The sequence below is a fragment of the Oncorhynchus kisutch genome, linkage group LG29 (assembly GCF_002021735.2).
Source record: "Oncorhynchus kisutch isolate 150728-3 linkage group LG29, Okis_V2, whole genome shotgun sequence".
In the NCBI taxonomy this organism is placed as follows: domain Eukaryota; kingdom Metazoa; phylum Chordata; class Actinopteri; order Salmoniformes; family Salmonidae; genus Oncorhynchus; species Oncorhynchus kisutch.
Window position 1 is genome coordinate 30,423,454 of NC_034202.2, and position 23,655 is coordinate 30,447,108.

General features: G+C 41.9%; 2 protein-coding genes across 4 annotated transcripts; both read left to right on the forward strand.

Moving 5' to 3' along the window:
• Positions 1–50: 50 nt before the first annotated feature.
• Positions 51–20,398, forward strand: LOC109874076 (ribosomal protein S6 kinase alpha-3-like). Of its 2 annotated transcripts, none has more exons than XM_020465832.2 (22): positions 51–397; positions 869–910; positions 1,929–2,045; positions 2,226–2,307; positions 2,466–2,546; positions 2,664–2,743; positions 2,859–2,977; positions 3,191–3,228; positions 3,395–3,537; positions 3,724–3,794; positions 3,898–3,986; positions 6,295–6,359; positions 8,099–8,201; positions 8,305–8,429; positions 8,533–8,658; positions 8,754–8,843; positions 11,657–11,815; positions 12,010–12,171; positions 12,347–12,423; positions 14,143–14,260; positions 17,296–17,436; positions 17,542–20,398. In XM_020465832.2, exons 1-22 carry the CDS (start codon positions 332–334, stop codon positions 17,662–17,664), a joined length of 2,217 nt encoding a protein of 738 aa, XP_020321421.1. In that variant the 5' UTR covers positions 51–331; the 3' UTR covers positions 17,665–20,398. The 2 variants fall into 2 exon arrangements, with proteins under 2 accessions (XP_020321421.1, XP_020321422.1); XM_020465833.2 differs by having other exon boundaries at positions 2,871–2,977.
• Positions 20,399–20,487: 89 nt separating this feature from the next.
• LOC109874119 (eukaryotic translation initiation factor 1A, X-chromosomal) lies at positions 20,488–23,632 on the forward strand. 2 transcript variants are annotated; one of them, XM_020465906.2, is made up of 7 exons: positions 20,488–20,708; positions 21,271–21,354; positions 21,615–21,718; positions 22,002–22,052; positions 22,128–22,209; positions 22,456–22,547; positions 23,283–23,632. In XM_020465906.2, the coding sequence occupies exons 1-7, from the start codon at positions 20,693–20,695 to the stop codon at positions 23,286–23,288; spliced, it is 435 nt and encodes a 144-aa protein (XP_020321495.1). In that variant the 5' UTR covers positions 20,488–20,692; the 3' UTR covers positions 23,289–23,632. The 2 variants fall into 2 exon arrangements, with proteins under 2 accessions (XP_020321495.1, XP_031665278.1); XM_031809418.1 differs by having other exon boundaries at positions 20,507–20,708; positions 22,002–22,209; positions 23,283–23,527.
• Positions 23,633–23,655: the final 23 nt, after the last annotated feature.

A 23,655-nucleotide genomic window follows, 5' to 3' on the forward strand; every position in this document is an offset into this window, starting at 1 on the left:
TGTCCCTCCCAACCAATGACGTATGACGCATTCCAGAGCCTCGTTCTGACATACAGGTAGACCGAACCACGGCGCCATATTGAGAGAGAGAACGGAAGTGAGTGATTTTTGATGTGGAAAAGTGTTTATGAAGTTCCTAGAAAACATTGGCAAGAGTGATGAAAGCCGTTTAAACGCACAGTTAGGGTTGAACTGAAACCATTTTACTATTTTGGTTTTCTCGTTTAAGAGAACCCCCCCCCCCCCCCCTCAAGAAATACTTTTTCGAATCCCACCCTTGACAGTGTTAAGTCACTGAAAGCGCGCGGCAGCGACTGAACTCTTGTCGAAGATGCCCTTGGCACAGTTTGGAGCAGACCCATGGCAGAAAATGGCCTTGGAGAATTCGGAAAACGAGGTAATGAACATGCCAATGAACGATGGCCACCTTAGCTGTATTTGTCAACGTTTGACGCGGGCTGTTGTGAATCCACTTCCTCACACAGTTTGTGGGACACCAACTTCGATTTAGTTTCGCATAAACTGATTATTAAACTTAAGCGATTAAAAAAAGGACTACATATTTGTGATTAAAGCTGTCTTATTTCTCAAGAAGTGCAGGCTGATAACTAACAGCCATTTGTTTCAGGACATCGTGAGGGAGGGGGGGGGACAAATCGCTAACTACTTCACTACAGCGAACATGTGATATTTATCGTTCAAGTTGCCATTTCTAAAGTGTAAACTGGGTCTATTAAATGCAGTTTTATTTCTATATGTTCTAATCAACTAACAATTGGCCCTGAAGCATATTACACAGTTTCAAAAACACGAGCCCACCCCAATTTTGTGTGAGAGACCAAGTTCAATCGCTTTCTCTGTGTTACAGGTCATGGATGACTCAATGGGGGAGGATGAAACCGTATGTAGTGTGAGTAAACATTTTTTATAATCTCACCTGTCTTCTCCCAGAGAGGTTGGTGGCACCTTAATTGGGGAGAACAAGGGAGAACAAGCTCGTGGTAATGTCTGGAGAGGAATCATTGGAATGGTATCAAACACTTTGATGCCATGCCATTTCCTCCTTTCCAGACATTATTATGAGCTGTCCTCCCCTCACTAGCCTCCACTGGTGTGTGCATATGTATTTATGTTTCATGTTCTCTCTCAATTCAGTTCTCTCTTTGTCCTCTCTCACCTACTCACACACCTACATCCAGGCACTCCACAATAATACTGAGTACTATGTATTAATATGGACTAGTGGTGGGGTCGGTGAGAGCAAAATGATTAAAGAGAAGATAAGGGTAGCGAAAGAGTGAAAGCGACTGTGAAAGAGGGAGAGTGCATGCTATGTCTTTTAGTCATCCTCCTCCACACCTTTTGATGCAGTGGGAGGGGGTGTTGAATGCGTGGAACCGGTTGCAAGCTGTCCGTCGGCAGCTCCCTCCCCCGACAGATCAGAGTGTAGCGCAGTCTATCCCAGCGCAGCCACACTGTGACACAGGGAGAGGGGCTCTGCTGGCCCAGCACCGGGATGGGGGATTTGGACACCGCTGGGGCAGAACACGGGCCAAAGAAGGAATTTGCTGAGAGCTGGTGTGCTGTACGTGGGTCTGATGTGGCTTGGTGTTGTGTTTGGGTGGGAAAGCATGGGATTTGATTTCTCCATCCTCCCACAGTATGACTCTCTGCTCTAGTGCAAAGAAAAGGTTCTGAGTATGCAGCGCTGAAACAGTCTCTTTCTTGGTAGGGTTTTACTTCAAAACTTGTGAATGTATTTTATTTGATTAATTCCATTGCTTCTCTTTATTATTCTTTGTGACGTGTGTCTGTACATTTGTGTGTTTGTTTTATAGAATTACTGTGTATTCCTATTCTCTCTCCACACTGCGGTGTATTTGGCGCGTACCTGGTTTTGTTTTGACTGTGTCTCTAATCTTTCACAGGATGAGGGCTCAGTGAATGAGATCAGTATCACAAACCATGTTAAAGAGGGCTCTGAAAGGGCTGATCCTAGGCAGTTTGAGCTCCGCAAGGTACTGGGACAGGGATCCTTTGGGAAGGTAAATGACAGTGTGTGAGATGAAACTGTGTAGTGGTCTAAATGTGTTTTATGTTTTATTATGAATTATGGTTTTCATATCTCTGAACATTTGTGTATATTAGACTGACTGATTGATTGGATGCTGTTGGGTTTAATAGCTGAACTGATTTGTGTCTCTTACCTATGTTCCCCTGTTCAGGTGTTCCTTGTGAAGAAAATAACAGGGCCTGATGCTGGACAGCTGTATGCTATGAAGGTGCTGAAAAAGGCCACTTTGAAAGGTAGTCTGCTGTGATGATTTTTTTTTCTGTGAATTTGTTGATATTGAATATTATGCTTGCAATGGTTTTAAAACTACTTTACAACTACAGTATATATATATTTTTTGAATTCTATTACAGTCGTGTTTTTAATTGTCATTTCTTTCACGAATCACCAGTGCGAGATAGGGTCCGTACCAAGATGGAGCGAGACATTCTGGTAGAGGTGAACCATCCTTTCATAGTCAGACTACACTACGGTGAGTTATCAGACATCATCTGCCTGCCCTGTCATATGTCTACGTCTGATATAAGCACAGGTCATTAAACCTTACAGATGAGTTTTGACTTCAATATGTATCCATGATTCTTCACAGCATTCCAGACAGAAGGGAAGCTGTACCTGATTCTGGACTTCCTCCGAGGTGGAGATCTATTCACACGGCTGTCTAAAGAGGTGAGCAGAATTCAAATAATTTATTATTATTTATTTATTTTTTACATTAAAAAAATGTTTATTTTTTCCTGGTAATTCATGTCCATATTATATTAGGTGTGTTGTTTTTAACAAGTCTGTCTACCAGGTGATGTTCACAGAGGAGGATGTGAAGTTCTACCTGGCAGAGCTGGCTCTGGCCCTGGACCATCTGCATGGCCTGGGAATCATCTACAGAGACCTTAAACCTGAGAAGTACATATTACACTAATGCTATGACATTGCTTCTTCCCATTAGGTACTTGTTTCTCTTCCAATCAGCAACCTCGGAAATGATTGCATATTTTTATATAAATCTAATGTTATTTTGAGCTTCGAATTTATGTTATATACTGTCTGTTTACTGTATGCGTTTCTGCTGGCAGATGTTGAATTTCCTCTCTGACTGAGATCACTCTGTCCTTTCAGCATTCTGTTAGATGAGGAGGGCCATATCAAACTCACTGGTGAGTGATTTTCTGCTCCTATTACATATTAATGTTTCATATTCACACTCAGCCTGACTCAGCCACCGAGCAGAATAAGAAAGTGTTTTTAATGCCTTTTAGGAGCCCAGTCTTCCTATGTACCATTTTCAGCTCGACTCATTTTGCTGCCCTTTGTTTGTTCCAGACTTCGGCCTTAGTAAAGAGTCAATTGATCATGAGAACAAGGCCTACTCTTTCTGTGGAACAGTGGAGTACATGGCACCAGAGGTTGTGAACCGCCGAGGACACACCCTTAGCGCTGATTGGTGGTCCTACGGTGTGCTCATGGTGAGTGCTGGAGTTCCAAATGGTTCTGTCTCTCTGCAATTCATTACCCTGGGATGTGTTCAAATATCTGATATCTAGTATCAAGTGTGTCCACATTCATAACTGCCTGGATGGGCCAATGTGTCCAATGGCTGACATTGCCACTGATTAGACATGTTAATACAATGTTGTTTTCATCTTCCCCAGTTTGAGATGCTGACTGGGACACTGCCTTTCCAAGGGAAGGACCGGAAGGAAACCATGACCATGATACTGAAGTGCGTCTTACTCAACCTGTCTTGAGTACAAGTTTAACCAGGCTGTTAGCACATAACAGTTTGATCTCAATCTACCATGGTCATTGTTTTGTTTGCACTGCAGGGCCAAGTTGGGAATGCCACAGTTCCTGAGCCAAGACGCCCAATCTCTCCTACGTAACCTTTTCAAACGCAACCCAGGCAACAGACTAGGTAATCATTCTCCATCACTAAAAGGGTATTGTGCACCATGGCTTGTAACTGATGATTGCTTAAAGTGGCAATCAACAGTTGAAACAATAACAAAGCGCATCCCTGCCCTTGTTTTGGTAAAAAGCTGAGGGGTGGGGCTGGAGAAATGTAACCACTCTTAAATTCATAGACATAGCTATGGATGCAAAGATTGACCATTCATGATATCAACATTTATAGTTTTAAAAGTTTAGGCTATGAAGTGTTTTTACGTTTACTTTGTTTACAAACATTGGAGTAAAAACAGCTAATTTTGAGTTGTTATGGCGTACAACAGTTGAACTAAGTTCATGAGGTATTTTATAATTTATCTTATTCAACCAATACATTTGAAGTCGGAAGTTTACATACACCTTAGGCAAATACATTTAAACTCCGTTTTTCACAATTCCTGACATATAATCCTAGTAAAAATTCCCTGTCTTAGGTCAGTTAGGATTACCACTTTATTTTAAGAATGTAAAATGTCAGAATAATAGTAGTGATTTATTCCAGCTTTTATTTCTTTCATCATATTCCCAGTGTGTCTCAAGTTTACATGCACTCAGTTAGTATTTGGTAGAAATTTAAATTGTTAAATTGTTGATCTTGGGTCAAACGTTTCGGGTAGCCTTCCACACGCTTCCCACAATAAGTTGGGTGATTTTTGACCCATTCCTCCTGACAGAGCTGGTGTAACTGAGTCAGGTTTGTCGGCATCCTTGCTCGCACATGCTTTTTCGGTTCTGCCCACAAATTTTCTATAGGAATGAGGTCAGGGCTTTGTGATGGCCACTCCAATACCTGGACTTTGTTGTCCTTATTTTGCCACAACTTTGGAAGTATGCTTGGGGTCATTGTCCATTTGGAAGACCCATTTGTGACCAAGTTTTAACTTTCTGACTGATGTCTTGAGAAGTTGCTTCAATATATCCACCTAATTTTACTACCTCATGATGCCATCTATTTTGTGAAGTGCAGCAAAGCACCCCCACAACATGATGCTGCCATCCCTGTGCTTCACGGTTGGGATGGTGTTCTTCGGCTTGCAAGACTCCCCCTATTTCCTCCAAACATAACAATGGTCATTATGGCCAAACAGTTCTATTTTTGTTTCATCAGACCAGAGGACATTTCTCCAAAAAGTACAATCTTTGTCCCCATGTGCAGTTGCAAACCGTAGTCTGGCTTTTCTATGGTGGTTTTGGAGCAGTGGCTTCATCCTTGCTGAGTGGCCTTTCAGGTTATGTCGATATAGGACTCGTTTTACTGTGGATATAGATACTTTTGTACCTGTTTCCTCCAGCATTTTCACACGGTCCTTTGCTGTTGTTCTGGGATTGAGTTGCACTTTTTGCACCAAAGTAGGTTCATCTATAGGAAACAGAACGTGTCTCCTTCCTGAGCGGTATGAAGGCTGCATGGTCCTATGGTGTATATACTTGTGTACTATTGTTTGTACAGATTAATGGGATTGTGACGCAGTGAATTATAAGTGAAATAATCTGTCTGTAAACAATTGTTGGAAAAATGACTTGTGTCATGCACAAAGTAGATGTCCTAACCGACTTGCCGAAACTATAGTTTGTTAACAAGAAATTTGTGGGGTGATTGAAAAACAAGTTTTAATGACTCCAACCTAAGTGTATGTAAACTTATGACTTCAACTGCACATATTTCATTCACAAGTCCACAAATGTTTGTAGCAATCACAGATTGCCCCTTTAAATTAATCTCACTCAATAGAGAAAAAAATATCTTGCCACTCTAGGCGGAACATAGTGTTTGGTTGTCTCCCAAGTGGTGCAGTGGTCTAAGGCACTGCATCGCAGTGCTAGAGGCGTCACTACAGATCTGGGTTCTAGCTGGGCTGTGTTGCAGCCAGCCGTGACCGGGAGACCCGTGAGGCGGTGTACAATTGGCCCAGCATTGTCCGGGTTAGGGGAGGGTTTGGACGGCAAGGATGTCCTTGTCCCATCGTGTTCTAACGACTCCCGTGGTGGGCCGGGCACACTGACACGGTAGCATGTTGGAGTGTTTCCTCTGACCCATTGGTGAGTCTAGCTTCCGGGTTAAGCGTGCAGTGTGGCTTGTGGCAGGGTCGTGCTTCAGAGAACACATGACTCTCGACCTTCACCTCTCCCGAGTCCGTACGGGAGTTGCAGCGATGGGACAATACTGTAACTACCAATTATATACCATGAAATTAAATTTGTCATCACTGAACTGCAATCATATTACAAAAGATACCACAGGTATCCTGTAATGTGTGTGGATTTGTTGTTCACAGGTGCTGGTCCAGATGGAGTGGAAGAGATCAAGAGACATTCCTTATTTTCCACAATTGACTGGAACGTAAGTTTGCATATTAATATGCGTTTGCCATCTGCCTGCTCCTCTGTCAGTGTGTATTATAAATGCTTTATGTTTTTAAACTCTTGAGTGGCGCAGCTGTCTTTAGTTCTAGAGGCGTCACTACAGACCCTGGTTCGATTCCGGTCTGTATCACAACCAGCCTTGACTGGGAGCCTCATAGGGCGGCTCACAATTGGCCCAGTGTCGTCCGGGTTAGGGTTTGGCCGGATTAGGCCATCATTGTAAATAGGAATTTGTTCTTAACCTGTCTCGGACTTGGGTTCCATTCCGCTCGCGCAACCCCTCGCCAACAGCCAATAAAATTGCAGGGTGCCAAATACAGATCAACAGTAATCTCATAAATCAAATTTCTCAAACACAAGTATTAGGCACCATTTTAAAGATACAATTCTCGTTAATCCAGCCACAGTGTCTGGTTTCAAAAATGCTTTACAGCGAAAGCTCCACAAACGCATATGTTAGGTCACCACCAACTCACAGAAAAACCCAGCCATTTTTCCAGCCAAAGAGAGGAGTCACAAAAAGCACACAGAGATAAAATTAATCACTAACCTTTGATGATCTTCATCAGATGGCACTCACAGGACATCATGTTACACAATACATGATGTTTTGTTCATATTTATATCCAAAAATCTTATTTTACATTGGCGTGTTTGATTCAGTAGTTCCAAAACATGCAGTCATATTGCAGAGAGCCACATGAATTCACAGAAATACTCATGATAAATGTTGATGAAAATACAACTATTATACATTAAACTTTAAATACACTTCTCCTTAATGCAACCACTGTGTCAGATTTTGAAAAACTTTACGGAAAAGCATAATCTGAGAACGGCGCTCAGAGCCCAAACCAGCCAGAGAAATATCCGCCATGTTGGGTCGTCAACATTATTCATAAATAGTATCATAAATATTCACTTACCTTTGATCTTCATCAGAATGCACTCTCAGGAATCGCAGTTCCACAATAAATGCTTGTTTTGTTTGATAATGTCCTTAATTTATGTCCAATAGCTTATTTTGTTAGGGCATTTGGTAAACAAATCCAAATGCTCGATCTGGTCTATTTGGACAAAATGTTTAAAAAAGTAATATTACAGGTTGAAGAAAATTGTCAAACTAAGTATAGAATCCATTTTTAGGATGTTTTTATCATAAAAGTTCAATAATGTTCCAACCGGAGAATTACATTGTCTGTTGAAAAGCAATGGAACGACAGCTACCTCTCAAGTGAAAGCCTGTGACTGAGAACGAGGCAGTAGGCAGACCACTGACTCAGAGCTCCCATCCGGTCCTACATCACATGAGAAGCCTGAAACAACGTTCTAAAGATGGTTGACATCTAGTGGAAGCCTTAGGAAGTGCAAAATAACCCATATCCCACTGTGTATTCGATAGGGGTGACTTCAAAAATGACCTAAATTTCCCACTTCCTGTTTGGATTTTTTCTCAGGTTTTTGCCTGCCATATGAGTTCTGTTATACTAAGACATCATTCAAACAGTTTTAGAAACTTCAGAGTGTTTTCTATCCAATACTAATATGCATATATTAGCATCTGGGACTGAGGAGGCAGTTCACTCTGGGCTATTCATCCAAAAGTGAAAATGCTGCCCCCTATCCCAAAGAATTTAACTGACTTGCCCAGTTAAATAAAATGAACATGTTAAGGTTTATTCCAATGTTTCCCCCTTTTTTTTGGTATGCCTGTAGAAATTATTCAGGAGAGAACTCCATCCCCCCTTCAAACCTGCGAGTGGCAGACCTGATGACACCATCTACTTTGACTCTGAATTCACTGCAAAAACTCCACGGGGTAAATGACAGATTCTTGTTTGGTGCTTTATACAATACACAGTTTCATAATTGTGTGTGTGAATGAAAAGTAGTGAGGGTTGACATGAGGATTTTCCCCACAGACTCTCCCGGCTGTCCCCCAAGTGCCAACACCAACCAGCTGTTTAGAGGCTTCAGCTTCGTGGCTATCTCAGATGAGGAGAGTCAACCTCCACAGAACATTAACATCAACATGTCCTCTATACAGGTACCAACACACGCACGCACTGGATAGGTCCCTGTATTTATTTATTATAATATGGTTGTGTGTGGAAATAACAGAATTGGTGTCTGTGTCTCTCTCTCTTCAGCAACTCCACAGAAACACAGCACAGTTTAGTGATGCCTATGATGTGAAGGAGGACATTGGTGTGGGCTCTTACTCTATATGCAAACGCTGTGTTCAGAAGAGCAACAGTATGGATTATGCTGTAAAGGTGAGCTGTAACGCTGGGGCTGCCCATGTCACACCCTGGGAATGCCCATGGTAGAATGGTAGGATTAACTGTTATTACTGATGTTGTTATCCCAGATCATCAGTAAGGCCAAGAGGGACACAACAGAAGAGGTGGAGATTCTTCTGCGCTATGGACAGCACCCCAACATCATCACTCTCAAAGATGTGAGTCATTACATCAGCAGTATGCGAATGAAGCAAGCAGCAATGTTTTTTAATTATATTTTTTATGTATTTTACTTTTTCTTCCTAATTTTGATCTTCTCGCATCACTGCGACTCCCCAACGGGCTCGGGAGGCGAGTCATGCATCCTGCCAAACAGCACTTCTTAACACCCGCTCACTTAACCTGGAAGCCAGCCGCACCAATGTGTCGGAGGAAACGCTGTTCAACTGACAACTGAGGTCAGCTAGAGCACGACGAGCCAAGTAAATCCTCTACTAACCCAGACGATGCTGGGCCAATTGTGCGACACCTTATGGGATTCTCGATCAAGGCTGTTTGTGATACAGCCTGGGATCGGACCGGGGTCTGTAGTGACGCCTCTAGCACTGCGATGCTGTGCCTTAGACCGCTTCGCCACTCGGGAGGCCCTGCGCTGTTTTGCTTTTAAGCCTCAGCTGTTACCGTTGACTGAAGTTACAGCAAGATGGTGTTATTATCCTAAATTCAGCAATAAAAGAAACGTCCTCTCACTGTCAACTGCGTTTATTTTCCGCAAACTTAACGTGTAAATATTTATATGAACATAACAAGATTCAACAACAGATTAAACGCAAATCCGACCATCACCCCTGGTGAGACAAAACTGCGACTCGTCAGTGAAGAGCACTTTTTGCCAGTCCTGTCTGTTCCAGCGACGTGTTTGTCCACATAGGCGACGTTGTTGCCGGTGATGTCTGGTGAGGACCTGCCTTACAACAGGCCTACAAGCCCTCAGTCCAGGCTATTGTGGACAGTCTGAGCACTGACGGAGTGATTGTGCATTCCTGGTTTAACTCGGGCAGTTGTTGTTGCCATCCTGTACCTGTCTCGCAGGTGTGATGTTCGGATGTACCGATCCTGTGCAGGTGTTGTTACACGTGGTCTGCCACTGCGAGGACGCTCGGCTGTCCGTCCTGTCTCCCTATAGCGCTGTCTTAGGCGTCTCACAGTACGGACATTGCAATTTATTTCCCTGGCCACATCTGCAGTCCTCATGCCTAAGGCACATTCACACAGATGAGCAGGGACCCTGGGCATCTTTATTTTGGTGTTTTTCAGAGTCAGTAGAAAGGCCTCTTTTAGTGTCCTAAGTTTTCATAACTGTGACCTTAATTGCCTACCGTCTGTAAGCTGTTAGTGTCTTAATGACCGTTCCACAGGTGCATGTTCATTTAATTGTTTATGGTTCATTGAACAAGCATGGGAAATAGTGTTTAAAAGACAGGGTCCTGAACAAGGGACGTTTCTTTTTTTGCAGAGTTTTATATATGTGTGTGTGTGTGAACTTCAGAGTTCAACCTTTATCTATTACAGTTGAAGTCGGAAGTTTACATACACTTAGGTTGGAGTCATTAAAACTTGTTTTTCAACCACTCCACAAATTTCTTGTTAACAAACTATAGTTTTGGCAAGTCGGTTTGGACATCTACTTCGTGCATGACACAATTAATTTTTCCAACAATTGTTTACAGACAGTGAATTATAAGTGAAATAATATATCACAATTCCAGTGGGTCAAAAGTTTACATACACTCAGTTGACTGCCTTTAAACAGCTTGGGAAATTCCAGAAAATGATGTCAAGGCTTTAGAAGCTTCAGATAGGCTAATTGACATCATTTGAGTCAATTGGAGGTGTACCTATGGATGTATTTCAAGGCCTACCTTCAAACTCAGTGCCTCTTTGCTTGACATCATGGGAAAATCAAAAGAAATCAGCCAAGACCTCAGTAAAAAAAATTGTAGACCTCCACAATCTGGTTCATCCTTGGGATGAATTTCCAAATGCCTGAAGGTACTACGTTAATCTGTACAAACAATAGTACGCAAGTATATACACCATGGGACCATGCAGCCGTCATACCGCTCAGGAAGGAGACGCGTTCTGTCTCCTAGAGATGAATGTACTTTGGTGCAAAAAGTAACAGAATTTCCAACTGGCCTCACAACCGCAGACCACGATGTCAGCACTCCAGACCAGGACCTTCACATCCGGCTTCTTCACCCGAGGGGGGGGGGGGGGGGGGGGGGGGGTATTTCTGTCTGTATTAAAGCCCTGTTGTGGGGAAAAACTCATTCTGATTGGCTGCTCCTGGCTCTCCAGTGGGTAGGCCTGACTCACAAGTGGATGGACCTATGCCCACCCATGGCTGCACCCCTGCCCAGCCATGTAAAATCCATAGATAAGGGCCTAATTTGCTCAACTGTATGTGTAAACATGTATACGCAGGGCCCAGCTTTAAAAGAGACCTTGGACCTTTAATAATTCAAATTGACTAATTTAAACTAACTAACTCAGTACAATATTTTTCATTGTTCCATATTGCTTTTATATTGTTGTTCAGTATATTTAATATATGGCACATCAGGTTTGAATTCTCATGCTGATCAAAGCTCCAATCAAATCCAAACATTATATACTTTTGAATGGCACTTCTGGTTTTGGCGGGAAATACCGGTTTACCCGGGAGGAAAGTGATTTATTCGCAGGATGGAACATTTGTAAAATACCGGGAAAATATATAACCCTAGTGCGTGTCGGACATTTCTGGGATATTTTGTTTCAGCTCATGATACATGGGACCAACACTTTACACGTTGAGTTCAGTGTAGATTCACAATTGAATTGTTGTTTCATTGTTTGGCGAGTATGTCGATGTTCTGAGAGTTATGGGAATATTTTTTTGTGTGCTGAATACTCTTCTATAATGAGTTGTTATTTGTGAGTGTCTCTCTGGGTGACATTGTGAGGTTGTGTGCCCTGTTAACTGTAGGTGTTTGACGATGGGCGCTCAGTGTACCTGGTGACAGAGCTGATGAAAGGAGGAGAGCTGCTGGATAAGATCCTCAGACAGAAGTTCTTCTCTGAGAGGGAGGCCAGTGCAGTTCTCCACACCATCACCAAAACTGTGGAGTACCTGCATGCACAGGGGGTAAAACATTCACCATCACAATGATGCATAATACTGATATATTACGTGTTCCAAGTATATACACTATATTTTGAGCACTTTGCTACTTTCAATACACAGGACCTTTCTACGGTATAAGCAATACGAGTTGACAATCTACAATTTGCCTCCCTGACTCACTATGTCACTGTTGGAATTTCTGTCCCCCTGCTCAGGTTGTCCATAGAGATCTGAAGCCCAGTAACATACTGTACGTGGATGAGTCTGGAAACCCAGAGTCCATCCGAATCTGTGACTTTGGCTTCGCCAAACAGCTGAGAGCTGAAAATGGACTCCTGATGACTCCCTGCTACACGGCCAACTTTGTTGCCCCCGAGGTGTCTCTTCTTCTACATGTTTCTGTGACTAGTACCTGCATGCTCAGCTAATGGTCGTCTAACTATAACAAGTTCATCGTATTTTCAGTTTTCAATATATTTGTCTAGTAACTGACATGGCATTCTTTTCATTATGTATTCTAATGCAGTGGGCTATACTTCCTATTGTTGTTAGGTCCTGAAGAAACAGGGCTATGATGCAGCCTGTGATATCTGGAGTCTAGGAGTGCTGCTCTATACAATGCTTACTGGGTATGCGTGCTTTACCAATAGTAATGCAGCCAATGATGTTCATAAAAATATGAACACGTACAGTGGGGAGAACAAGTATTTGATACACTGCCAATTTTGCAGGTTTTCCTACTTACAAAGCATGGAGAGGTCTGTAATTTTTTATCATAGGTACAGTTCAACTTTGAGAGACGGAATCTAAAACAAAAATCCAGAAAATCACATTGTATGATTTGTAAGTAATTCATTTGCATTTTATTGCATGACATAAGTATTTGATACATCAGAAAGCAGAACTTAATATTTGGTACAGAAACCTTTGTTTGCAATTACAGAGATCATACGTTTCCTGTAGTTATTGATCAGGTTTGCACACACTGCAGAAGGGATTTTGGCCCACTCCTCCATACAGACCTTCTACAGATTCTTCAGGTTTCGGGGCTGTCGCTGGGCAATACAGACTTTCTGCTCCCTCCAAAGATTTTCTTTTGGGTTCAGGTCTGGAGACTGGCTAGGCCAGTCCAGGACCTTGATGCTTCTTACGGAGTCACTCCTTAGTTGCCCTGGCTGTGTGTTTCGGGTCGTTGTCATGCTAGAAGACCCAGCCGCGACCCATCTTCAATGCTCTTACTGAGGGAAGGAGGTTGTTGGCCAAGATCTCGCAATACATGGCCCCATCCATCCTCCCCTCAATACGGTGCAGTCGTCCTGTCCCCTTTGCAGAAGAGCATCCCCAAAGAATGATGTTTCCACCTCCATGCTTCACGGTTGGGATGGTGTTCTTGGGGTTGTACTCATCCTTCTTCTTCCTCCAAACACGGCGAGTGGAGTTTAGACCAAAAAGCTCTATTTTGTCTCATCAGACCACATGACCTTCTCCCATTCCCCCTCTGGATCATCCAGATAGTCATTGGCAAACTTCAGACGGGCCTGGACATGCGCTGGCTTGAGCAGGGGGACCTTGCGTGCGCTGCAGGATTTTAATCCATGACGTCGTAGTGTGATACTAATGGTTTTCTTTGAGAGTGTCGTCCCAGCTCTCTTCAGGTCATTGACCAGGTCCTGCCGTGTATTTCTGGGCTGATCCCTCACCTTCCTCATGATCATTGATGCCCCACGAGGTGAGATCTTGCATGGAGCCCCAGACCAAGGGTGATTGACCCTCATCTTGAACTTTTTCCATTTTCTAATAATTGCGCCAACAGTTGTTGCCTTCTCACCAAGCTGCTTGCCTATTGTCCTGTAGCCCATCCCAGCCTTGTGCAGGTCTACAATTTGATCCCTGATGTCCGTACACCCTCTCTGGTCTTGGCCAGTGTGGAGAGGTCGGAGTGTGTTGACAGGTGTCTTATACAGGTAACGAGTTCAAACAGGTGCAGTTAATACAGGTAATGAGTGGAGAACAGGAGGGCTTCTTAAAGAAAAACTAACAGGTCTGTGAGAGCTGGAATTCTTACTGGTTGGTAGGTGATCAAATACTTATGTCATGCAATAAAATGCAAATGAATTACTTAATCATACAATGTGGTTTTCTGGATTTTTGATTTAGATTCCGTCTCTCAGTTGAAGTGTACCTATGATTAAAAAAATGACAGACCTCTACATGCTTTGTAAGTAGGAAAACGTGCAAAATCGGCAGTGGATCATACTTGTTCTCCCCACTAATACAATAGCAACAATAAAGTACATTCATATTTTATTAGTCCTTATTATTAGTATGTATTTATCTTGATATTTCAGTTTCACTCCTTTTGCCAATGGACCAGAGGATACTCCTGAAGAGATCTTGGCTCGGATCGGCAGTGGAAAGTTCTCTCTGACGGGTGGCTACTGGAATTCAGTCTCCGCAGAGGCCAAGGTATGTCTGGGATGTCGGTTGTACTGCAGCACTGTGCTTTCCATAGTATCCAATTACTCTATGATAGTGGTTTCAAAACGGAATCCTTTTCCTAGCACTATACAGTGCATTCGGAAAGTACAGACCCCTTCACTTTTTCCAAATGTTTGTTAGACTTATTCTAAAATTAATTTAATATTTTTTTCATCAATCTACACACGATACCCCATGACTTTTTTTGCAAATGTATTAAAAATAAACGAAATTAGTATTCAGACCCTTTGCTATGAGACTTGAAGTTGGGCTCCGGTGCATCCTGTTTCCAATGATCATTGTTGAGACGTTTCTACAACTTGATTGGAGTCCACCTCTGGTAAATTAAATTGATTGGACATGATGTAGAAAGGCACACATCTGTCTATATTAGAGGTCGACCGATTATGATTTTCAACTCCGATACTGATTATTGGAGGACCAAAAAGCAGATACCGATTAATCGGACGATTTTAAAATACAAAAATGTATTTGTAATAATGACAATTACAACAATACTGAATGAATACTTATTTTAACTTAATATAATACATCACTAAAATCAATTTAGCCTCAAGTAAATAATGAAACATGTTCAATTTGGTTTAAATAATGCAAAAACAAAGTGTTGGAGAAGAAAGTAAAAGTGCAATATGTGCTATGTAAGAAAGCTAATGTTTCATATGAAAGCTGGTGGTTCCTTTTAACATGTCTTCAATATTCCCAGGTAAGAAGTTTTAGGTTGTAGTTAGTTATTATAGGAATTATAGGGCTATTTCCCTCTATACCATTTGTATTTCATTAACCTTTGACTATTGGATGTTCTTATATGCACTTTAGTATTGCCAGTGTAACAGTATAGCTTCCGTCCCTCTCCTCACTCCTCCCTGGGCTCGAACCAGCAACACAACGACAACAGCCACCATGGAAGCAACGTTACCCATGCAGAGCAAGGGGAACAACTACTAGAAGGCTCAGAGCGAGTGATGTTTGAAACGCTATTAGCGTGCGCTAACTAGCTAGCCATTTCACTTCGGTTACACCAGCCTCATCTCGGGAGTTGATAGGCTTGAAGTCATAAACAGCGCAATGCTTGACGCACAACAAAGAGCTGCTGGGAAAACGCACAAAAGTGCTGTTTGAATGAATGTTTACACGCCTGCTTCTGCCTACCACCGCTCAGTCAGATACTTAGATACTTGTATGCTTTTATTTATTCGTTATTTTACATGTTCTCATTTGCAGCAACGACCTGGGGAATAGTTACAGGGGAGAGGAGGGGGGGATGAATGAGCCAATTGTAAACTGGGGACACTGCCCTGCTTGTATGCTCAGTCAGATTATATGCAATGCAGGACACGCTAGATAATATCTAGTAATATCATCAACCATGTGTCGTTAACTAGTGATTATGATTGATTGTTTTTTATGAGAAGTTTAATGCTAGCTAGCAACTTACCTTGGCTTACTGCATTCGCGTAACAGCCAGTCTCCTTGTGAAATGCAACAAGAGAGGCAGGTCGTTATTGTGTTGGACTAGTTAACTGTAAGGTTGCAAGATTGGATCCCCCGAGCTGACAAGGTTCAAATCTGTCGTTCTGCCCCTGAACAAGGCAGTTAACCCACCGTTCCTAGGCCGTCATTGAAAATAAGAATGTGTTCTTAACTGACTTGCCTAGTTAAATAAAGGTATACAAAAATAGGCAAATCGGCGCCCAAAAATACTGATTTCCGATTGTTATGAAAACTTGAAATCGGTCCAAATTAATCGGCCATTCTGATTAATCGGTCGACCTCTAGTCTATATAAGGTCCCACAGTTGACAGTGCATGTCAGATCAAAAACCAAGCCATGGGGTCATATAAATTGTCCGTAGAGCTCCGAGACAGGATTCTATCGAGGCACAGATCTGGGAAAGGGTACCAACACATTTCTGAAGCATTGAAGGTCCCTAAGAACGCAGTGGCCTACATCATTCTTAAACGGAATAGGTTTGGAACCACCAAGACTCTTCCTAGAGCTCCAGAGTTCCTCTGTGGAGATGGGAGATCCTTCCAGAAGGACAACCATCTCTGCAGCACTCCACCAATCAGGCCTTTTATAGTAGAGAGTGGCCAGACGGAAGCCACTCCTCAGTAAATGGCACATGACAGCCCTCTTGGAATTTGCCAAAAGGCACCTAATGGACTCTCAGACCATGAGAAACAGATGCTCTGGTCTGATGAAACCAAGATTGAACTCTTTGGCCTGAATGCCAAATGTCACATTTGGGGAAACCAGGCACTGCTCATCACCTGGCCAGTACCATCCCTACAGTGAAGCATGGTGGTGGCAGCATCATGCTGTGGGGATGTTTTTCAGCGGCAGGGACTGGGAGAATAGTCAGGATCGAGGGAAAGATGAATGGAGCAAAGTACAGCGATCCTTAATGAACCTGCTCCAGAGCTCTCAGGACCTCAGACTGCGGTTCACCTTCCAACAGGACAATGACCCTAAGCACATAACCAAGACAACGCAGGAGTGGCTTCAAGACAAGTCTCTTGAATGTCCATGAGTGGCCCAGCCAGAGCCCGGACTTGATCCCAATCTAACATCTCTGGAGAGACCTGAAAATAGCTGTGCAGCGACGCTCCCCATTCAACCTGACAGCTTGAGAGGATCTGCAGAAAGAATGGGAGAATCTCCCCAAATACAGGTGTGCCAAGCTTGTAACGTCATACCCAAGAAGACTCGCTGTGATTGCTGCCAAAGGTGCTTCAACAAAGTACAGAGTAAAGGGTCCTGAATACTGATGTAAATGTGATGTTTTAGATTTTTAAAATACATTTTCAATTCTAAACCTGTTTTTGAATTGTCATTGTGTGTAGATTGAGGGAATAAAAACGATTTAATCAATTTTAGAATAAGTCTGTAATGTAACAAAGTGGAAAAAGTGAATGGGTCTGAATACTTTCTGAATGCACTGTATACTTGATGGAAGTGATAGTATGCACAATCTGAACATTGGCATTGCTGTCTTTTAGGACCTAGTGTCCAAGATGCTGCATGTGGACCCCCACCAGAGGCTAACTGCTGCTCAGGTGCTGCGACACCCTTGGATATTACACAAGGACCAGTTGCCCAAGTACCAGCTCAATAGACAGGATGCTCCTCATTTGGTCAAGGTAACAAAACTTTATTCAATGCACAAGTCTCTCTTTTCTGACACTCTGAAAGCTTCTCTGCTGGGTATTGATAAATTAACACCAAGACTGTTCTCCCTCTTGCAGGGTGCGATGGCAGCCACTTATTCTGCTCTGAACATGCATGTTCCCCCTGTGCTGGACCCTGTAGGGCGCTCCTCGTTAGCTCAAAGAAGAGGAGTGAAGAAGTTGACCTCCACAGCCCTGTGATCCACTAGTATCAATCTCACCTGTTTAATGCTACTGCACCAGTGCATTAGTGTGTTTCGACTCCCGCTGTGTTAGAAGAACAGTGTGTAAGACCAAAAAGAAACGGTAACCCATTCACTGAGAAAATGTATCATGTATTTGCTTGTACAATCACTGCCTTCAGACCAAGAGTTACAAACTCTTGGAAAGGCTGAACTGTATATTTTATGAAAATGAGATATTTACTACAAAAATAGAATTAAATGTATACGGGTTCCTACAGGTCTGTGTTTAAACAGAGATTGTGTTAAGCACTGGGGGATGAAGGGGTTTGGAAAGGGTTAAAATGGTGTTTCCCCCAGTTGCATGGAGCACAGTCAGTCCCCCTTATTCCAAATCAACCGCTAAGCCCCTACCCCCTACCTATGCACTTGTATAGATCTGAAAATATTAGATACATGTAAACATGTCATATTTTTAGTTAGGACAATTTTTTGAATGTTATATTGTTCTAATTCCAGACATTTGGGTACATAGCATTGTTTAAATATTCCCCATGTCATGTTAAATGGGGAGCTAACCATAGAAATAGAATGAATGAATGGAACTGACTTGGTGCTCTAACCCTGGCAATTTGACTGGTTAACGAACTCACCGTATAGCCCCACAGTGGTGTCAAAACACTCCTAAAACCTAGCAGTTAAACAGGGAAATGGTTCCAATTGTTTTTCCACCATTCATTTTTCCCATATGATACTTAATAAGGGCTATGTTTGGTGTAGGTTTACCCTGGCGTGTCATTTTGATAACCTTGTAAATCTCTGACAAGTTGACTAACCGATATATTTGTCTCCATTTACTCTGCTTCAAAAATGCTAATTAGTGTCCAAGTAGACATCACGCAAGATTACAAATACCTGCAAGCTCATGCACGTGCTGACACCTTTGCTAACAGTTATTGTGTCAAGACAGTTCACATAATTGTCCATTTAAATACATTTAGCCAATTTATTCATTACTAAATGTAACTAAAATGGTTAATCCAGACATTCTCTCCTTTGCCTCGATTTGGCAGTCTCGTCCAGGTCATCATGGCATTTGTAGTTCTTTATGATAGCCACGTTCACAGTTAATTAGCACATTTTTTGGGGGGGGGGGGTAAATACAGGCAAATATATTTATAAGTCACCTTGTCCTAGAGAGATTTACACAGTTATCAAAAGCCCTTATTTTAAGTGTTTCTAAAATCCCTTATGGGAAAAATGAATGGAGCCATTTCCTTGTTTGACCCCTAGGTTTTATTTGGAATATTCTATCAATAGATTCTGGATTGCCATGGTAATGTAGAATGTTCATTCAAATTATGCTAGCTCGGGGGTGTCAAACCTTTTACATGGAGGGCCTTGTCTGTTCGTTTCAATCAATCCCTAGACAACCAAGTGTGGGGGGGGAGTTCCTTACTAATTTGTGATCATAATTCATCAATCAGGTACAAGGGAGGAGCAAAAACACACAGACACTCGGCCCTCCGTGGAATGATTTTGACACTCGTGTGCTAGCTGATGTGGCTCATGAATGTATTTTTTGTGATGTCAGTTGAGTTGACTTAACAGATTGAAGTTTATACTTCTTGCTTTTACTTCCTGCCATTGGTCTAGGGAAAAAATATTCAGGTTAAGACAACGTCGTCACAAATCTGCGATCATTGGTGTTCGTTAACTACCAGCGCCATTGCTAACCAGCACAGCTGGTCCTATTCTTGCAAAGAGTTATGGGCTATTAGAATCTTGTTTTCTTAACCTTTGTCATATTCAACCTAGTCATAGGTACACTCAATGGCTGCCAGTCCAGCCATTATGCTACCGTTGACTTTAATGGGGATGCCTGTTATATTCATTCTATTTCTATGGAACTATTATGGCTGCCATGGAATGTTTTAGTGTCATGTTTTTGCATCATTGCCCAATTCAGACATTCAGTTTTATACAATTTTCTATTTTATTTTTATATTCCCCATGTAGCTATTGTTAATAGTGAGCTAACATGGCTGCCATAGAATGTTGAAGTGTCAATATAAAATGCATCATGATGCGGAAACCGCATTGGCTCAACTTTCTAAATACAAGGCTCTGGGAATAAGCAACATGGAATTATTACTATATTGCTTATTTATTGGGCAATTAGGGTTTGGACACTGACAAACTCCTTAATAGTGCAACAGTTTACCAAGGCCCTGTCAGCAAGGGGGGAGAAAAAGTGCTAACCTCCTTCCTCACTCCAGTATCTGCTGCTGCACTTTCTCTCAGACCTTTGTGTTGGGGCAGGGCCCAGAGGGGTTGGAGTTTTCTTGCTTTACTTAGTCTTTAAACATTTTTTGTCCTTCTCATAATCATAAAGGGAAACGTGAACTTGGGATATACTTATAGCAATTAAGATTACTTTTCCAGTCTACTTTTAAGAGACCATTAAGAATGTATTTTTGTATATGTTGATGAATGAAACATTTTCTACTTGGTGTGCATGATGGTCACAGGACAGCTTTAGTTTGGGGGGGGGGGGGCTTTCCAAGAAGATGCTGGGGAAATGTAACATGCTAGATGGAGGGGTGAATAGATAGCGACTTTCCCCTCTGGTTGTTTCCATGTTTTACAGAGAAATGTTTCTCAGATGTGGGCCAGGCAAGTGACTGCAGCTTCATTTGTAACCCAAAAAATTATCATGAATACATCAAATAAATATACAATCAAGTAATGCATCAATTGTTCATTCTTTCCTCCACCGAAAGGCCACATAACTATCCATTTTAATGAGTATATGATGTAGGAGACCAGATCGGTTAGGAAACATGGGAAGCCACTTTTTAAACCCTAATGCTGCTTCACGGTGTTGCAAGCGGAAGTGGTTTCTCCGAGAAAGCTAAGCTAACAAGCTTGCTAACTCTGTAAGTGTGTGACATCGTCACGGATTGGTATTTCATTCCATTTTTTTAACACACAATTCGATACGGACAAAACAGGACTGATTTAACAAAGCCTGTTAGTTTGGGAATATGCCGAAGAATAAAGGTAAGTAGCAAACATGTTGCCTTTGGTTGTTAGCTAACGTTATTCCATGGAATGGTTGATGTTTATGCTAGCTAGCTAGCCACCCGGGCCCATGCTTAGCAACGTGACTGGAGGAAGGCACCGTATGGCATTTAACAAATATTGAAACGTGTGGAAACGTTGCTTAACCTTCATTATCACCAATGTCATATTGTTTATAGTATCGCAATTTGACTATTAATAATTTAGGAATTCGACTGGCGAACTATGAACTGCCTTTTGTCACATTATTTTGCGCAACTGAATGACGTTAGTACCAACTAGTGCGGTAGGCCAAAAATATCCCTGCCCTGTGCCTATCATCTTGAGCCTCAGCCCTGATGCTGTCACATTAACTAACTAACTAGCACAGGTAAAAGGGATTAATGAAAGTATATTTGTAGCTAGGCAACAGCCATTTGGTTGGCCTATTTATCCGTGTTTATTTGACTCATGTTGCCAATGACTGGTGGAATTGGAATGACTGTCACCCATTAGATAGAAAAATTGGCATTCTAATACATCTCTCACCCTCTCATTACAGGTAAGGGGGGAAAGAATCGACGACGTGGTAAAAATGAGAATGAATCAGAAAAGAGAGAGCTGGTTTTCAAAGAGGATGGCCAAGGTGAGTGCAAGGTCCCCCTTCAACCTTATTTAGTCTGTAAATTTAGCAAATAGGTTCTGACTTAATTTCAACCAATTGTCAACTGCTTTAACACTGACCATGCTAACAGTGTAGCTACTAATCGAATACAGTTATGATCTAGATGTATTCAACATTTGTGTGCTCCCTGGTTACCAGTTCAGCACTTACATTTGAGTCACCTCGTGACCTCTATATGAATTGCCTAACTGCTTCATCTCTGTTTGTCTGTTCTAATCTAGAATATGCACAGGTCATTAAGATGTTGGGTAATGGACGACTGGAAGCTATGTGTTTTGATGGAGTCAAGCGACTTTGTCACATCCGAGGAAAACTACGGAAAAAGGTAATTCTGTACACAGTAGCCTATATAGCGTTAGTGGTACTAGTCACACAATTTGGCAAATAGCTGCAGGCTGAAGACTGTTGATCATATGTGAACTGTATAAATGCAATCCAATGACATCATCCTTTACGCGCTACTTCCGTAATGCTTTGGGTTGGAAATGACATGAGGGTTGACAGACTCTTCTACCTGGGCTGTATGTGTCCAGTTCTATGATGGAAGTATTACAGTTATTATACTCCAAATTCTCCTTGCTGACATCTTGTTATTCTCTCTTGGGCAGGTTTGGATCAACAGTTCAGACATCATCCTGGTGGGACTTCGAGATTACCAGGTAATAATTATGAGAGACAAAAATCAGCAATGGTTTGTATTTTTTAATGATAATACATTACATTCTTCCTTAAAGGACCAAAAAGCTGATGTTATCCTGAAGTACAATGCAGACGAGGCCAGGAGTTTGAAGGCCTATGGGGAGCTTCCTGAACATGGTAAGTATCTGGGACCTACCTGCTTTTCGACCACTGAATGCTCAGCTATGAAAAGCCAACTGACATTTACTTCTGAGTTGCTGACCTGTGATTATTATTTTACCCTGTTTGTCATTTATGAACATTTTGATCATCTTGAAGACCGATCTGGCTTTAATGGCCATGTACTCTTATGATTATGGGCACATGTGCACTCTTTAAGGCAAACTAGTTAATTAACGGTGAGTGTATGTTCTAACTCCCTAGCTAAAATCAATGAGACCGACACATTTGGACCTGGTGACGACGAGGACATTCAGTTTGATGACATTGGAGATGATGACGAGGACATTGATGATGTGAGTAGAAGGTTCCTCTTGCAAGTCACAAGGAAAGCTGTCAATGAGGAATAGGATTGGGCGATATACCGCATACCAGGGTATTTCAAAATACGGTATGATTTTAAGTTAAGTATAACTAAGAAATCTAAGATGCCATGAATTATATACAGCACAGGGCTCCAGCTATACATTTAGTCTACTAAGTGGCTAAATGTCAACATCAAGCTTCTTGGTTACAGCAGAGACATTCAATCCCTGCCTGGATTAAGATCCCTGTTACAATGTTCCATCTTGGCCATGTTCTGTTATAATCTCCACCCGGCACAGCCAGAAGAGGACTGACCACCCCTTTTGGGTTTTGGGCTTTTCTAGGGAGTTTTTCCTAGCCACTGTGCTTCTACACCTGCATTGCTTGCTGTTTGGGGTTTTAGGCTGGGTTTCTGTACAGCACTTTTATATATCAGCTGATGTAAGAAGGGCTATATAAATTGATTTGATTGGTTGCCTAAATTGTTTTGTGCGCCCCTTGTATGCACTTCTGGTAATACTGCATACCCCGGTATGGCACAGAAACTGTATGGAATCTGAATACCCCCCCAACCCAAATGGATAACTGATGTAGTCAATCAACTGAAATCACATACAATTGAGTGAAATGCTTTTTCGCTCTGTGCATTTTGCTTGAACGTTTTGTCTTTGCTATTGGGTCAGGTAATACTACTTGGTAACATGCCTCTCTCCCCTTCCTCTCAGATCTGAATCAGGACTATTGTGTGCCACATCATTTACGCAGAGGAAAGTGGACATTTCTATAATCCTCAAGTCAGTTGAGACTGCTTAAGACCTGGAATCTGTCAAATGAGAACATCACACCTACTTCAGTTCACACTTCACATTTTTGTTATAGGTGTAATATATTTATATTTTATTCCATCTCATGCGGAATATAGGCTCAAATTACAGAACACCAGAATTTAAAATAAAAAAACTGAAATAAATGTTTGGTCTGAAGATTTGTTGTCTAAAACAAAGTATCCCCCCCTTTTTTAGAACATACTTTTGTTTTCTTGATATTGATGATCAATAAAGTAATTATTTTAAAATTTGTGCTAATTTGATATGCCTT